This window comes from Apodemus sylvaticus, chromosome 8 (genome assembly GCF_947179515.1).
Source record: "Apodemus sylvaticus chromosome 8, mApoSyl1.1, whole genome shotgun sequence".
Taxonomy (NCBI): Eukaryota; Metazoa; Chordata; class Mammalia; order Rodentia; family Muridae; genus Apodemus; species Apodemus sylvaticus.
In genome coordinates, this window is record NC_067479.1 from 80,446,708 (window position 1) to 80,464,287 (window position 17,580).

Sequence of the window (17,580 nt, forward strand, 5' to 3'; positions counted from 1 at the left end):
ATGATAACCAGGTCAGGAATGCTGACTCATGAAAGCCCAGAGTTATTTATCTTGTGCACCCACGTGGGAGAACCACAGGCAGCAAAGGTTGAACACACAGCGCATGAGGTACGTCACACCCTTGACTGTCCTGTATGTTATCTCTTTTCATCCCAATTATGAGTCACAACAAACTTACAGGACACTCAGATTGCCAGTTTGGCACAAGCCAACAGCAGATGTCTTGAAGATGAGCTGTTTCCAGCCTCTGGTGTTGCTGTCAGACCAAGGCTGAGTCTCCAGGCCTGCATAGACGGCATAACCCACTTGTCAGGGGGTGGCCTCCCTGGCATGGGGTCACTGCAGTCTCAGCCTGCTCTCAGCAGTTACTGTGAAGGATAAAAGAAAAACCCAAACCAGAGAGATGGCTCAGCAGTTAAGAGCTATGGGCCCAAGTTTGGCGTTTAATACTCATAACTGCTTGTAATTCCAGATGTTGGGGATCTGACATCTGGCTTACAAGGGCAAATGCATTCATTTGTATACACAGACACACAATCTTAAAAATCAAAACTGGATTCCAGTTTGGAAGCCCCTGGCCTCATGCCCCTCTGCTCCCCACCACAGGCACTGCACAAACTCAACATGTTAAAAGTCTATACAATTTTAAACTTTCAATTTAAGGAAAGATGATTTTGTAAAATAAAAAGTTAACCTCCCTCCTTCTAAATAACCTTGTCTTGGGGTACATGTGAAATGTCTCCTCTTGTCCCAGCACGCCTCAAGCTCAGCAGTTCTTAGGCCTTGTCTGTAGAGCTCTGGGATCACAGGCATGCGTCACCACAAATGGCCTGAAAACAAACAGCTCGCTAACACGGGAGTTGGAGAGGTGACTGCAGTTAGGAGCACTGCTGTTCTTCAGAAGACTAGGGCTCGACTCCCAGCAGCCACGCGAGGGCTTACAAACCTACTCAGGCCAGTTCGAAGGGAGCCGATGCCTCTTCTGGCACGGGCAGCCATGTGATGCTGACTTAAATGCAGGCAAAAGACCCACACACATCAAAGGTTTGTTGTTTTTAATTACAACTTAGTGCAAAGGGCTTTCTAAACCCTGATATGCTAGGACCTGGACAGATGACGTAGGCAGAAGGATCTGGGTCAGGTTACTGGGCGGCTCGGAACACTGCAGTGGTGCATCTGCCACTGTAGTGGGCGCACACAATCCACCTTTGGGCTGTAATGGCTCGGCAGTGAGGAGAGCTAGATGCTCTTGCAGAACACCCAGATTAGACGCCCAGACAGTTTCAGGGGGTCCAGCACCCTCTGGTTTCCTCCAACACTGCCGGAATTTACATGAACATTCATAAAGTTAATAAAATCTTAAGACCAGACTTCATTTAAAAGGTTTATTTTTTATTGTTTTTTTAAAAAAAATTTTAACCAGACAAAAGGATGCACAACATTTTAATCTATTATATGATATTGTCTTATTCTGTGGTGATTATGTTTAGTCAGCTGTTCATAATATACAATACTGAATTTTAATCACGATATTTACAGAGGGGTCAAAGCACTCATCTACAGGTAAAGGCGCTCGGGTTTAATGTGCACGTTCACAGCCCTATGCAGACACAACCATTATATACACTGTAAACACCACAGGGCATATCCGTCTCCAGTCGCCACTCGCACACACAGGAACAAGCATCCGGGTCTAGGGTAGGGGCCTGGCTTTCCTTTTTGAGGCATAATTCTCAAAGGTTTGCTTCCCTTCTCACTCACTCCAAATGCAGAGCCAGTGTTGGAGCACTTCAGGATCCCCTTGTGGAGACTGCCTGGTGACCTCTGAATGGCCTTGATGGAGGGAGACAGGCAAGAGTTCTTCACAGCTGGATAGGTTGAATGTGAGGCACAACTATACAAAACCTGGGGCTAAGTCTTGTACAGCTGGGACACAGTTTACAGCCTGAGCAGTGGCAGTCAGATCTGAGCAGAGCTCCAGAGGGGCCGGGTGAGGTCGCAGCCCTGACGGCTGACCCTGGTGATTGACTCACAGGCCTGTCGCCTCTCCCGTGGACTCAGAACTCCTCCTCTGTTTCACTTCCCCTTGACTTCTTATGGATTGCCCGGTTAAAGCTATGGCAGGCAGGCAACCAGTGATTGTCATGAAGGCCTAACTTACAGCCAGGAAAGCCCTTCTGAGACTGGTGGCAGCACATCCAGTACCCAGGCCCGTATGGCAAAGCCTGGCAGTAGGGTTTGGGGTGCCACCGGCACAGGGACACATCCCCTTTCACGTACTTTTTCTTGCACTGCTTGCAAGGGTCTTCCCTGTAGCGCGGGTCTCGGACCCACCGAGAATCCGCGGGCCTGATGTTGTAGTATTCGATGATGGACTTGAAGTAGCGGCAGGTACACTTGAGGATCGCTAAGCTGAGGGTCGGGAGCAACCTGAAGATCTTCACCATGATGTGGTGGGGCAGGCACGCCATGTACTGCTGAGGTTCCAGAAGCTGCTGGATCTTAAACCTGGTCTCTAGGAAGTCCTGAGACACCTGCTTCTTGCAAGTGGCTGCCTCAAGAACCTGTAAGGTGCTGCCTCCCCCAGAGGCTGCTGGGACGAGCGGCTCCACGGGGGCTTCTTTCTCCTCATGTGCACTGCTGTCCTCAGCAGCATCTTGAGGCGGACTGGCCTCTGACACCTCTGGCGCTGGGTGGTCACTCAACTTGGGGTGCTCGTGCTTGTCCTGTCCCGGTGACAGAAAGAACAGCATCCCAGGAAGAGGCTCTTCAAGGGAGTCTAAAGCAGATGGCTCGGCTTTCTCTACTGTGCACACAGTGATGCTGACGCACAGAGGTTCCTGCCTCTGCTCAGGGTTGTGGTTTGTGAGTGGTACAAGCTCTCTACTTCTACAGCTCACAGCATCTGTAGGCAATTCATCACATCCCTCTGCCATCTCCACGTCTCCCCGGCTGCAGTTCTCCACAGCTGTTTGCGGACCCGGCTCTAACTCTGTGCTGGTCGTGTGGCAGCTCACACCTGCTGGCAACGAGGGACTGCTCTGAGAGGGCGCACCCCAGGCCTGCTCCCCTACAGAATGAAGGTCAGTTACGGAGAGTCCTTCGCCCACAGATAACGGCTGCAAGGGGTGCCCCGGAGTGTCGGGTGTGTCTGCAGAGCCCTCCTCATCCTTGTCGCTGGCCTGAGAGCCATTTGTGAGCAGCACCCTGCCTACATTCCGACGGAAGCTGTTATTCCGGGACAAGCTCCCGGGTTCCCGCTGGCCCTGGTGCTTCAGGCACTCTGACTCCAACCTGGCTACCATGTCAAGGACACGGACCGGCTCACTCTGGGATCTGCCAGTCTCAGGATTTTCTCTTTCCTTGGGTTCTTCACAAGTCTCTGGAGCAGAGAAGGGCTCAGGTGCAGGTGGCATACCTCGGGACTGGCCAGAAATCTTCACAATGGCAGGCGAATTTGTGCAGTTTTTTGTGCAGCTAGCTAGCAGAGCAGTGGCTCTCTGCTCAAGGAAGGCAACCATCTGTATCACTGACAGAGGCCTCGCAGTGTAGACACCGTCCCCACTGTCCCCCACGTAATGCACAGAGCAGTGCTCGACACCGCAGGCAAAAGGCTCGGCCTGGTAGCACTGGCTGTTGAGCTCCCTCATCATCTCTAGCTGTAACTTGGCTTTCTTAAGATCCCCTGATTTTTTCCTCCTTTTAGTGGCTCTCCCATCGATATCCCAGGAACTTTTTATTTTCATAGAGCCTATCCTATTGCTACACTGGTGGGATGCAAAGAATGCAATTTTCTCCTTCGTGTTTCCAGGTTTGACAATAGCCCAGCTCCCCGGCAGTCCCTCTTCACTCTGGGGCACTGCTGCAGACGGCACATTCTTTTTGGCTTTAACATTCAAGCTGTTCTCCACAGGGCTCTTCCCACTCATACTGCACAGAACATTTGGAGAAAGGATCCCGAAAGGCTTTCTAGATGATGCTTTGACAAGGGAGGCCGAAGGCAGGTCGGTTGGTCTCACGTAGTTGGCTCCGCCCTTTCCATCACTGTCAGCGGCGTCCCCGCGGCTCATAGGCGGGCTCAGCGTGTCCCTGTTGATTTCAAGAGGGCGCTCTTTCTTCTGGAGTTTCCAGTATGGCTTAAGGTGCATAACAGACGCCCTGGAACAGGAGAACAGAGCTGACTCAGGTATCTTGCTGCTGCTTCTAGCAAGAGAAATGTATTGTCCCGACTTCTAACAGCTTTACCAAAAGTTGTATTCTGACTCATTTCTAATACACAAACCAAGAAGAACCAACCACTTTCTATGGAATTAACAGCCAGAAAATAAGCTAATTTTGAATGATACATTATAGAAAGGGCTGTTAGTTAATGTAAATTAGTCCTTTAAAGTTCATTTTCCTGAAATTGCTTTTTTAAAAATCATACCTTAGGGCTGGAGAGATGGCTCAGCGGTTAAGAGCACCGTCTGTTCTTCCAGAGGTCCTGAGTTCAAATCCCAGCAACCACATGGTGGCTCACAACCATCCTTAATGAGGTCTGACACCCTCTTCTGGAGACAGCTACAGTGTACTTACATATAATAATAAATAAATATTTTAAAAAAATCACACCTTGGCACAGAAGTAGGAAATATTAACTCCTCCATATTCCCCAAGTTGTTCATTTCACCAGGGTTTCATGGTGGCCAGGCTGGCCTTGACTTTCTGATCCTACCTCCACCATCCTGAGATTATACGCAGTGCTGGGAGTTGAACCCAGGACTCTGTAGATGCTAAGCAGGTCTTCTACCAGCCCAACAGCACCATCCTTTCCTCCATGACTAGTTCTCACTGCCCAACCCATGCTGGTTTTAAATTTGTGATCCTCCTGCCTCAGCTTCCCTCAGTGCTGGGACTCTGGGCATGCATACCATACCTGACCCTATTAGATTGTTTGGTGGGTTTGAGTGTATGGCATTATCTCGGGCCCTAGTAGATTTATCCTTTTTTTAAAAAAGGCATTTATTTATTTATTTATTTATTTATTTATTTATTTATTTATTTATTTATTTATTTAATGTGAGTACACTGTAGCTGTCTTTAGACACTCCAGAAGAGGGCATCAGATCTCATTGTGGATGGTTGTGAGCCACCATGTGGTTGCTGAAATTTGAACTCAGGACCTTCAGAAGAGTAGTCAGTGCTCTTAACCACTGAGCCATCTCTCCAGCCCAGATTTCCAGTTCACCACAACTAACATTTCATTCATTACAAATATTCTCACAGTTGCTGTTTATGACTTGTCTGTCATGTGCTCGAACTTTCTAAACAGTCATTCATATGAACGACACATCCTTACTGACCGTTTGGCTCAGACCAAGTATCATATCTTGACTATTAAACCTTCTGAAGCTATCTTAAAGAAAACAGAGGCCATACTCCTTATTCTTAAAAAGTTTGAACTAATTCAGACAAACAAAACAAAACAAAACCAAACCATGGTGCCTTTTCTTCTTCTTTCCTGGTGGGTGAGGACAGGAGGCATTTCAGAGTGTGGCAGAAAGAGGATACTTGCTGCTGTCCTGCCCTGGGCTCTGCTCGGTGGCTGATTAGATTAGCTAGAGAGGGCAGATACAACTTGGGCGAGGCCAAGGCACACTTGGTCTGAGTGGGAATGTTAAGGGAAGGATCGACACACTAGATATAGTCCAGTGATCCACAGCCTTGCTACAAAGCTCCCTGGGATTGAAGACATCCAGGGACGTCTGGTCTCCTATAAAGTGACCCAGCCATGCAGTCACAGGCTGGGAGTGAGGCCACAACAGTTTCAGACCTACGCATGGGGAGACCCAGTCTGGCTGAGATGATTGCTCAGACATGCATCCTGGGGGCAGCGAAGTCTAATCCTTCCCACAGGCTGCACACTGAGTGCCCGGGACAGAGCAGCCTTTAACTACAGCCTTCAGGTGTAGGTGCTGACTGTGGAGATGTTCTTTACCCTTCATTTTAACTTCTAGGTTAGCTCGGTTTCAGCTGTCCTCTAACTATGGAAATGGAAACTCTGCATTTATGGTACGTAAAGTGCCTTTTTGTACATTAATTTCTATGTAAGTGCAGGCACACGCCGTGCAGCACATACGGAGAAGTCGGAGAACAACGCAGGAATTAGGTTCTCCCCTTTCCCATGTGAACTCTAGGGATCAGTTCAGGCCCCAGGCGAGGTCGCAAGCACCTCTACCCAGGAGCCATCTCTCCATCCCGGAGTGGATCTCAACATCATTGTGATCGATCGCCTCTGACACCTCAGAACCTCAGTGTGGTGGAGAGCTTCCCCCGTTCTGTACCGTAACAGTTTAACAGCTTTCTACCATATGCGATAATCTAGCCTTCCCACAGAACTACCCAGAATCCTTCAAGAACAAGAGGATACATAAGAGTCATAGCAGCTGGGTGGTGGTGGCGCACGCCTGTGATCCCAGCACTTGGGAGGCAGAGGCAGAGGCAGAGGCAGAGGCAGAGGCAGGTGGATTTCTGAGTTTGAGGCCAGCTTGGTCTACAGAGTGAGTTCCAGGACAGCCAGGGCTACACAGAGAAACCTTGTCTGGAAAAACCAAAAAAAAAAAAAAAAAAAAAAAGAAACAAGAGTCATATCAAGTGCTGTCTCTCTGAGCCAACTGTGTGCTGAGTTTTCATGTGAAATGTAAGTGAAATGAAAGCAGTGTAGGTTGGGGGACATAATAAATTATCACATAATGATCTCATCACAGAGCACCTGTGAATAAGCGTGCATGGCCTTGCATCGCACAATGTTTTCTTTGCCTCTCTCACTCCCATGGTGTTTAGGTGCCGTGTGTTATACTGGCTAGGTTTATGTCAGCTTGACACAAGCTGTAGTCATCTGAGAAAATGCCTCCATAAGATGTGGGGCTTCTTCTTACTTAGTTATCTATGGGGGAGGCCATAACCCACTGTGGCTGGGCCATCCCTGGGTTGGTGATTCTGGGTTCTATAAGAAAGCAAGCTGAGTTAGCCACAAGGAGCAGGCCAGTAAGCAGTTCCTGGCCTCCACATCAGCTCCTGTCTCGTGTTCCTGTCCTGACTTCCTCTGATGATGGGCAGTGCTGGGGAAGTGTAAGCCAAGTAAACCCTTCACTCCCCAACTCGCATTTGGTCACAGGGTTTCATCCCAGCAATAGTAACCATAACTAGGTCGGGTCAGTAAAAAAGAAACATTAGTAATTAATTCAAATTAAAGAAACATTTGAAAACAACTAGTATAGTTAGGGAAGGCTTTTGTTCGCACATAAACTTTAAGTTTGCTCTCCTGACAGTAACTGAATGAACAGTTGAGCGAGATAAACTGGAGGTTTCCCAGAGGAGGAAAGAGGAGTGAGTGTTTCCAGTGCACACGGCTGCTGGGGAGGGAGGCCTAGGAAGTGCGTGAACTCATGTTGCTGCTGCTGAAGACTGGGAGAGGAGTGTCACCGTCTCCCCTTCCCTGGGGGGACACTCAGCAGTTCTGAAACAAAAAAATGCATCTGGTAAGACTTAAGACTAAAAAAAAAATCTTAGTTTTGGTTTAGTTCCATGGTTAATTAAGGATGTAATGCAGGGTACCAGTGCATCTGTTACAAAAACCCAAAAAAAAATAAAACCAGATGGCAGCACTCTGCTCCCGCCACCCCCGTCCCACGGTTTCTGCGGCTGCCTCTTCATCACGTTATCAGAGTCGTGCGAGCACCCGTCACTGAGCTGCATCCCCAGTCCTCAAATCCTATTACAAAGGCCGCTGTCATTAGCCAGGAGTGATGGCACAAGCCTCAGGGCCGGCACCTCATACAGACACAGAGGCAGGGGTGAGGACTGAGAGGCTGTGAGGACAGTGTCAGAGGTGGACACCTCCGCAGCTATAGTGATGCTGACCCAGCCGGGGCTACAGGACCCTTCTGTAAACAAAGTCCTTATACTCAAGCCCTCCTCTCTTGTGCTTAAATCAAATGTAACCGTATACAGCACCTCCAGCTTCTCAGGCTCTTGGGAAGGTCCTTAGAAATTAAGCTGTCTGGGATCACTCATCAGTGTTCCCGGGATTAGGCCCAGATTCTGTCTTAAACCTTACACTAAGGAGCAAGAGTCTTGGTAACTGTGTCTGTTGCATCCAGCAAAGGGAACTGGGGGGCTCTGGCTTTGGGCTGGGGAGGTTATCAGGAGTAAGGCAGAACTTTGTAACAGGAAGCAAGGTAAGTCTGTGCTGGAGCATCCATCCCAACTGGGTAAAAAAGATGTATTTCCTTGTCTTTCTCCTTGAAGCAAACTTAAGTGGACAGGCTTTTTATTGCCCAGGTCTTCAGCCTTGGCTGCTCAGATTCGTTCTTTCCTTTCCTAGCTCTTAGACAGGAGAGGCCCTCAAGGGTCATCCTCTTTGCAGAGACCATGGTTCCTTCCAGGTGATGTCTAGATGACTATTCCTAGCTCTGATTAGCTCCCACACAGTGACTCTCCATTTTGCCACTTCCTGTGGCATACTGTCCTAGCTTCAAAGCCTACTGTGTGGTAGAGCAGCTCACCTGGATGTGTCAGTAAGAGCCTCACAACCCAACACTACTAGTTGATGACAGCCTCAGGTACCCACACTAACAAACGAGAACTGAAGTCACTTAGATAACTCCCCCCTGTCCCTACCTAGTCAGCAAACTATGCCTCCTCTGCATCGCTGGCACAGTTGCTAGGTGAGCAACCAACCATCTTATCCCGGTTGCACTGGATGGCCAGGAAGGGCAGAGTCAATCCGCGGGCTCACACTCCTGCTCTGGCCTGCTGTGCTTCTCACTTTGGAAGCTTATTCATAAAATTGTTAGGATGGGACCGAAAGATGGAAGCTAATCAGAGCGTAAGTCAATTGTGAAGCAGCGCGGTCCATAAAACCTAACAGCCTCAGCACTGCTCACACCACTATCTACCCTACAGATAACCACCTCCTTCTAACCACTTAGTGTTACTGACTTGTCAGGACTGGATACTTACACAGTGGCTGCTACGAAGAAGCAGAAAACTGAACAGTTACTACAGACATGACAGGTTATGTAGGGCAGTACGGGTGCCATGAGAGTCAGGAGGGAAGGAGAGAGGAGGAGTGGGCATTTTAGAGGGAGGCTCCCCTGAGCTAGAGGGCTGAGAGGCGTTCCCTTCTAAGCTAAACCTGGAAGGAAGACAGAGGAAGCCTAAGAGGCTCAAAAGTAGATGAATGCAGGTAAGTGAGAGGAATGTAAACTAAGCGACTAACAGTAGAAAGATGGTTTGTAAACAGGCGAGATTCTAATTCCATTACAATTAGAGGGTGGAGGGGCGTCAAGGATCCTCAGGTTTATGGCTTCGACAACTGCATGAAGAACGGTTCATCTCAGTGGACGGTGCCCAGACGACTGGTCAGATCTGCACACGGGAGGAGGCAGAGGCAAGTTCAGTTTCTCAGCACTGCGCAGCTGGAGTGCCTGCAGAACAGGAGATAAGAGGTCAGGTCGACAACAGCAAAGGGGCAGGAAGACAGCTGTCACTGAAGCACCTCAGTAAGAAGTAACGCTGTCTGAACAGAAGCTTCCCAAGATTCTGTGTGATAAGCATGCATATAACTTTTATAATAGAAAAAAATGTGTATAAATGTAATATAGTAGTGCATGCTAGAAGGATGAAAAATTTGACAAACACACACACACACACAAATTTTATCTCAAAACGCCTCAGTTGCTGCCATTCTGTAACAGCACACAGCTCCTCACTCACACAAATGAAAAGGGAGAATGTGGTTAGGAGAAGGGAAAGGCCTAATGTTTTCTGAGGACAGTCAGCTGGTGGTGGAGTGCTCGGTACCCTCTGTGAGGAACTGCAGTGTGGAGAGCGGTAGTGATCAGGGCAGCTTTCAGAAGCTCGGCCGGGAACCAAACTCATTTCCAGGACTGTGGTGAGATAGTCAACTAAATAACTCAAACCTAGACAACGTTACACAGTAATGGCCAAAATCTAGTTTCTAAAGTTCCACATCAGAGTTTGAGGTCAGCCTGGTCTACAGAGTGAGTTCCAGGTCAGCCTGGGCTATAATAGAGAAACTCTATCTTGGAAAAACAAAAAAACAAAACCAAAAACAAACAAAGCAAAACAAAACAAAAAAAACCCTCCACATATTCTGGTTAGACACTGTCTATAATTCCAGCTCATAAAAGCCTGGGAGGAGGCAGGCCAGATGTCAGTGATTGGAGTGCTAGAGCGCCGGCTGCTCCAGATGTCAGTGATTGGAGTGCTAGAGCACCGGCTGCTCCAGATGTCAGTGATTGGAGTGCTAGAGCACCGGCTGCTCCAGATGTCAGTGATTGGAGTGCTAGAGCACCGGCTGCTCCAGATGTCAGTGATTGGAGTGCTAGAGCACCGGCTGCTCCAGATGTCCGTGATTGGAGTGCTAGAGCACCGGCTGCTCCAGATGTCAGTGGCTGGAGCGCTAGAGCACAGGCTGCTCCAGATGTCAGTGGTTAGAGCACTAGAGCACCGGCTGCTCTTGCACAGGGTTTGCTTGCCAGCACCACAGGATGGTTCACAGCCATCTATAACCAATGCCAATGATACCTGTGTGGGCAGCAGGTAGGCATATGGTACAGGTACACATACATACATGCAAGTAAACACTTATACACACACACCAAAGTAAATACACAAAAAGTAGGAGAATCGTCATCTAAAGATAGTAGACAATCACAAAGTTAAGCCACAAAGGATTAAATTTATGTGTTAGAAAATGGGCAGACTGTGGTAGGTCACACTTGTAATCCTAGCTTTCAGGAAGAGTGAAGCAGGATGGCTGAGTTCAAAGTCAGGCTGGCAGTTGGGCGGTGGTGGCGCATACCTGTAATCCCAGCACTTGGGGGGGCAGAGGCAGGCAGATTTCTTAGTTCGAGGCCAGCCAGGGCTACACAGAGAAACCCTGTCTCGAAAAACCAAAAACCAACCAAACAAACAAAAAACCAAAGTCAGGCTGGCTATATTACATTCCAGGCCAGCCTGGGCTATGATATGAGACCTACCTCATACATGCCACAACCCCAAGCCCCAACAAAAACTGTGTATGAACACCAAAGCGTGAAAACCCAAAGTACTTTTTCATGTGTATAGTGCTGGGGTGCAGGCCCAGAGCCTCACACACTAGGCAACACCAGTGACCAGCTACACCTCTAGCCCTTGGTCTTGGTGTGCCAGCGCAGACTCTGCCCGTCCCAGCTGCACACGCTAGGGTTACAGGTACTTACTGCCATGTAGTAACTATGTAGAGGGAGAAACGTGATCCGTAAGGGAATACGTGATGAGAATAGGAAAAGAGACAGAGTTTTCCGACTGTCTCAAATGTTCTAAAAGAGCTCCCAGAAAATATGTACTGCGTCTTCTTCCCCAGAGCATCACACAAATGATTAGCAATCCCAGCAACACACTTGCGGGGGCTCCTGAATCTGTTCAGTTATAACGAGGAGGCAAATACCTATAGTGAATTCTGATTGTCAGCTTGCTGGGATTTGGAATCGGTCTGTGAGGAGCTTCTAAGCAAGGTTATCAGAGATGGAAGAGTGATTCTAATGTGAGGTGTCAACTGCATAAGGACAAAGATGCTCCTGCACTCTCTGCCCGTGGCTGTGAGGTAATGTAAGCCTCCTGCCCTTCCCCCAACCATCCACACCACCCACTGGAGCCTCTGAAGCTGAGACTCAGAGTAAGTCCTTCCTTCCTTAAGTTGCTCTTAGGTCTCTTGTACAATAAGTCAGGTCTCTTGTACAATAACAAGACAAATAATTGCTACATTGACTTCTACGAACCGATGGTCATGATAAAATTAAGATTTTACTGGGAATAAAGCTGCAATTCAGGGCTGGAAAGATGGCTCAGTCGTTAAGAGTACTTGGAGCCTTTATGAAAGATGGAGCTGGGTTCTATAACTCCAGTTCCGCTGGCTCCACCAACACCCTCTTCTGGCCTCTAAGGATACCAGGCACAAATGTGGTGCATGTTCAAACAAGCAAACATTCATACACATAAAAGAAATAACTTTAAAATATATAGAATCTCTTAATATGTATGTCCCCCCTTTTTTTTTTTTAAAAAAAAAGACAACTTGGTGTGGTGGGTCATATCTCTAAGTTAAACACTTACGAGGCTAAGGTAAGAGAATCAAGAACTTAGAGGCTGGCCTAGACTACAAAGTAAAAAAACAAAAATTACAAATGCCTACTACCACAGGTGGCTGCTGGGCATGCTAGCTCACACCTGAAGTCTCGGCTCCTCAGGAGGATGAGGTAAGATTCTGTTAGCTCCAGGGCTAATGGCCAGCCTGGACACCACACACCACATCAAGGCTCCATAAACAAAGTAACAACTAGAACCATCTAGGTCATGTACAGTCCAAACAAAATTACCCAGGACGCTGAGGGTGTTCATCAAGACGGCTCTGCCTCTGACATGATGTCAGTTTCTCTGCGCACAACCAGAAGAGTGATATGCTGACATTATCAGATCATTGAGTCTCAAAGAAAGCACAAAACACCCACCCACCACTATTAACTGGACAGGAGCCAGGCCAGGAGGGAGGAACAAAGAGAGGCCCCGAGAAAATGCACGTCATATCCCTCTAGGCACTAAAGAATGTGCCCAGCTCTCATACGACACAAACAGCCCTGTGTGAGGGAAAACAGCTCTGTTTTTGTTTTGTTTTGTTTTTTGGTTTTTTGGATTTGGTTTTTTTTCCCGAGACAGGGTTTCTCTATATAGCCCTGGCTGTCCTGGAACTCACTCTGTAGACCAGGCTGGCCTCAAACTCAGAAATCTGCCTGCCTCTAGGCAGAGTGCTGGGATTACAGGTGTGCGCCACCACATGGCTCGAGAAAACAGCCTCTTACATGAGCTCCAGAAGACCCGGGGAGGGCTTCGTGGGGAAGCGGCTCAGCTCTCCTTTTTCTGTCAGTTGAAGAGAGCAAGTCCTGACATGTAGCTCAGGGTAATTTTGAACTCAGGTGCTCAGTACCTTCTGTCCAGCCATGTAGCCAGGCTGTAGATACCTGGCTTTGTCCATTTATACATGCTTTAAAGGAGCATTCACCAAAGCCTTTATGGCTGAATCTGTCCTGGGATGATGAAATGGTTTAGTAATGCATAGTGAGAAAAAATTAGTTATCTCTTTAAACCAACCAAACAAGAAACCAGGGAGAATGGCCTTTGGAAACATGCAGCTCTAAAGAGTTTGATGTTCACAGCTTCCATCTCAGAACAGCCTCAAGGTTGCTAAACAAACTAACTGCCAAAACTTAAGGAATTTGTGGTGACTCTATGGGACAATGGATAGCTGAGCACAGGACCTCACTTGACCCTGCAGCCTTATCTGAAGTCATTACTCCTCCATAAAGGCCCTCTTTTTAAAGTTAGTCAAATTCTGAGGTACCAGACAATGGGCAACAGACAATGGTGCGGGCATAACTCCTAACATTAAAGTGTATATTAAAACTTGCCAGCTTTAATATGCCTTGAAATCACACAAAAACAAAAATAACAATTGATTCACCTGTGGTAGCACACCGTTAATCCTGGCATGGAGAAGGTGCTGGTAGATCACGGAGGCCGAGGGCAGCCTGGTCTATAGAATGATGGACAGAGACAGGCCAGAGACGAGAGAACGAAAGGGGGGAGGGAAAAGCAAGCAGGAAAGCATGATCTAAGAGGACTCAGGAGCTCCCTGCTGGCAACACAGGGCAGTCTTCTAGCTCACTCAACAACTCATACAGGAAGGAAAACATGCTATCACTCATCATCATTACAGTGTCTTTATATCAAGTACAGTGATCACCTAACCTTTTTTCTTCAGTCAGCAAATCCTTTGAAATACTGATCAAAGAAAGCAAACCACTCCGGAGGAAATGGCGTGGATCTTCCAAGCCTGTCAGAGACCAACACTCTAAAGTTCACCAGGCTCCGCAGACTTACGTTGCGGCCAGGGCTGTGACTCATTTGGCACAGTTCTTTAGTGTGCAGGAAGCCCAGGGTTTGGTCCCTAGCACAGCATAGCTCGGATGTGGTGGTACAACTGGGAAGTGAAGGCACTCAGACATTCAAGATGGTCTTCAGATACACAGCAAGTTTGAGGCCAGTCTGAACTACATAAGACCTCTCTCAAATAAACAAACACAAAACAAAAATCCTCTTAAAACTAAGTAAGCCTGATAACTTGAGTTTGATCCCAGGAAGCCACTGTGGAAGGAGAGAGACAGTTGTTCTCTGACCTCATGTGTGTTCTATATATACAGCACATGCGCTCTTATCTCTATACCCAACACACACACACACACACACACACACACACACACACACACTCAAGACTAAACATTTTTTAAATGTTTGTAACTGAGACTGCCTTGGAAATTACAGGGCCTAGAGCAACATGTTCACATTAGCTACTTCTCCAAAGCACTAGCACAGCACAATCATCGATTCAGTAATGAATTTTAAATTTTAAATACTAGCCAAGACTATGGGGTAAGAGGAAGGAGAATTGGGAGAGGGCTCTGTTGGTAAAGCGCACTTGCCTTACAAGCATAACTGCTGAGCTTGATGGCCAGGGCCCAGATTAAAAAAGCTGGGCGTAGTGATGTGCACTCAGTCCAGCACTGAGGACTGACGAGCTTCCTGCCAATCAGCCTAGCCTACTTGGTAGGTTCTAGGCCACTAAGAGAGCCTGTCATCAAAACAAGGTAGATGGAGCACCGCCTATCTATAGCTGTCCTCGGGCCTCAACACATAGACACACATTCACAAACAAGTCAATGCTCACATGTGCTTGTGTGCACATACACATATAATCTAACTGTAATGCTGGCTGTAGAGGCTAGGATAAAAAGAGAAAGTATGTAATAGAAGTCACTAACAGGTAATCATTTTATTTGGTAAGGAGCATACCAAACTCACAGCCAACAAAGACACTATGCTGTGAAATCCTAAGGGCTGGCTTGTGTTCCTGCTCTGACCATCCTTTAAAAGTAATTCTAGATGTGTTCAGGAGCTGAATCTGACTAGTTTAATAACTACAGCCCCAGAGCCTTGCTCTTGCATTGTTGAATTTGAATGAATGATGTGTTTTCTACGAGACAGCCTTAGCACAGAAAGGGGTACAGATGTGACCTCCAGTGGAGGAGCTCAGCCAGGCCGCTCAGACCCAAAGCATTGCGTACCACATGGAGCACTAAACTGAAAAGACGTCTACTCGTTGCAAACATTGAGCACACAATTATTCTCAAAAATTACTTAAAATTCAAAATGCTGGTAAATTACCGAGAAACACATTCTGGGCTAGTGAAATGGCTTAGTAATTAAGGTGCTTGTTGCTAAGTCTCACAACCTAGTTCCATCCCCAGAACGCACATGGTAGAGGAGAGAGGCAATCTCCAAAAGTTGTCTTTTGATCTCCTTGAGGACCACTTCACATGTACACACACATGCATATACAGACTAATATTAGGGGCTGGAGAGATAGCTCAGTGTTTGAGAACACTGTTTGTTCTTCCAGAATATCCAGGTTAGATTCCCACGATCTGCATGGAATTTAATGTCCTCTATGTCCTCACCAACAGTCTCAGGTAAGCCTCGATGGCCCTGAAGTTAGACAAACTCTAAAGAACAGCAGGGAGAACAGAGGGTGCTGGTGTCAGACAGACGGCTGCTTTTACACCTCCTCAGGAACGCCTCCCCATAGTTGTCTCATTACAGAATCTTACTGAGCTAGACAACTTCTACTTTCTGGGCTGCCATCTCCAGCTATTTGCTTATAAAATAGTTAAGAGGTGACTAGGATTCAAGAAGTATTCGTTCAGATGCTACAGAAATATCCCCCTGGTATAAACACTAACTGAGGGCTATGGCAAGGCCCTAGAAGATGCTTCCCAAAGGAGCCCCAGCTGCTTTAGGATAGTCACACGGAAGACGGGCAGCTAGGAAGCGAGACCCACTGTAATTATAAGCCTGAGTCAGTATCCATCTCCTCCAAGCCTCCTTTCTACAGAAGGGCTGGGATACATGTTGGCATTCTGTCTAAGCTCCACCCCACACTTACCTGGCAATAGCCAGGTATGCCCCGCCCCATAGACCTGGCCCACTATAAAAGGAGCTACTTGCCCCTCCTCTCTCTCTCATCTCTCTGCCCCTCTTGGGCTCTCCTCCCTTCCTCCCTCTCTCCACGTGGTCATGGCCGGCCTCCACTTCTTTTCTTTTCTCTCTCTCTCTCTCTCTCTCTCTCTCTCTCTCTCTCTCTCTCTCTCTCTCTCTCTCTCTCTCTCTCTCTCTCTCTCTCTCTCTGCCTAACTCCCATCCTCTGGCCTGAATAAACTCTATTCTATACCATGTCTGTGTGGTCCCTCAGGGGGAAGAGGTGCTTGGGCATGGGCCCGCCTGGGCACCCCCTTCCCCTACACCGCTGTGCCACACTCCCTAAACCCCCTTCTCTCTTTTTAAGCCCCCTTCATTGGTGCATTGGCCTTTCAATACACACACTTGTCTATACGAGCACATGACAAAGCAAGGCAAGGAAGACTGACAGGAGTTCAAGGCCAGACAGGGACACACATGGACTAAGCAAGACTGCATCTTGAAAGAGCACCCGCTCCTGAGGGAAACAGCAAACCCAATGTCTTCTATAAGCTACCTATACTAAAATTTTAGTACAGACGTATTTTAGACTTTACTGTTCAAATTGATTATGACACAGCACTTGACTAGCATTTTTGTTTTGTTTTGTTTTGTTTATTCGAGACAGGGTTTCTCTGTATAGCCCTGGCTGTCCTGGAACTCACTCTGTAGTGCAGGGGCTGGCCTCGAACTCAGAAATCCACCTGCCTCTACTTCCCAAGTGCTGGGATCAAAGGCGTGCGCCACCACTGCCCGCAACTAGGATGTATTTTAAGGCTCTGGGTTCAGCCCCCATAGAAAAAGGAAGCAAGAAAAACAAGAAGTGGAGGCCTTACAACAGCTGTAGATAGTATCCAGGTAAAGAAATACATGTTAATTTGGACACAAACTGACCCCTGCCAAGCCGAGAAATGACTAAGGAGTCTAAGACAGCACCCTAACTGGAGGAACTACAGGGAATTTGCAGTTTAACTGTTATCAACTACTTAATATATATTATACTAAAAATCTCAATACTAAATCCTGTCACTAACCAGTGTCATAGAAGATATTAACTCAAACAAAAATACAGTTAAAGACAGCAGACTCTTTAGATGAAAACTTCTTTCCTCATAGGCTGTGGTTCAAAGTCAGTCGGAATGATAGAATCAGTTATCACCGTTTTGCAGCTTTTACTATGTTAAGTACTCTAGTACTGATAAGTTACTAATATTACAAAACCAACACAATCAGACACTAGAGGGACTCCTGATGAGAAAGAAAAAACACTTTCAAAAATAAAACCTAGCAGCTGTACTCTGGTCAGTCCTGGAGAGCCAGGTCCTAATATACAGGAACTAAGGCAGGACGGGAGCTAGGTCAGCCTCCTGAGGGATATCTAGAACGCCAAATTCTGGACTTTGGGGA

The 17,580-nt window shown here is 47.4% G+C and overlaps 1 protein-coding gene across 8 annotated transcripts in view; it reads right to left on the reverse strand.

Annotated features, from left to right (window-relative positions):
• Positions 1 to 1,371: 1,371 nt before the first annotated feature.
• Fbxo34 (F-box protein 34) overlaps positions 1,372 to 17,580 on the reverse strand; it is a 64,694-nt gene continuing 48,485 nt past the window's right edge. For 3 of the 8 annotated variants that reach the window (XM_052191675.1, XM_052191674.1, XM_052191676.1), the window contains 2 exons: positions 9,308 to 9,470; positions 1,372 to 4,158 (listed from right to left, as the gene is read on the reverse strand). In XM_052191675.1, coding sequence (XP_052047635.1) covers positions 2,058 to 4,148 — 2,091 coding nt within the window. In that variant the 5' untranslated portion in view covers positions 4,149 to 4,158; positions 9,308 to 9,470 and the 3' untranslated portion in view covers positions 1,372 to 2,057. Of the gene's footprint in view, positions 4,159 to 5,476; positions 5,656 to 9,262; positions 9,471 to 17,580 lie in introns of those variants that run through there. The other 5 variants (XM_052191679.1, XM_052191678.1, XM_052191677.1 and 2 more) reach the window with 4 other exon arrangements.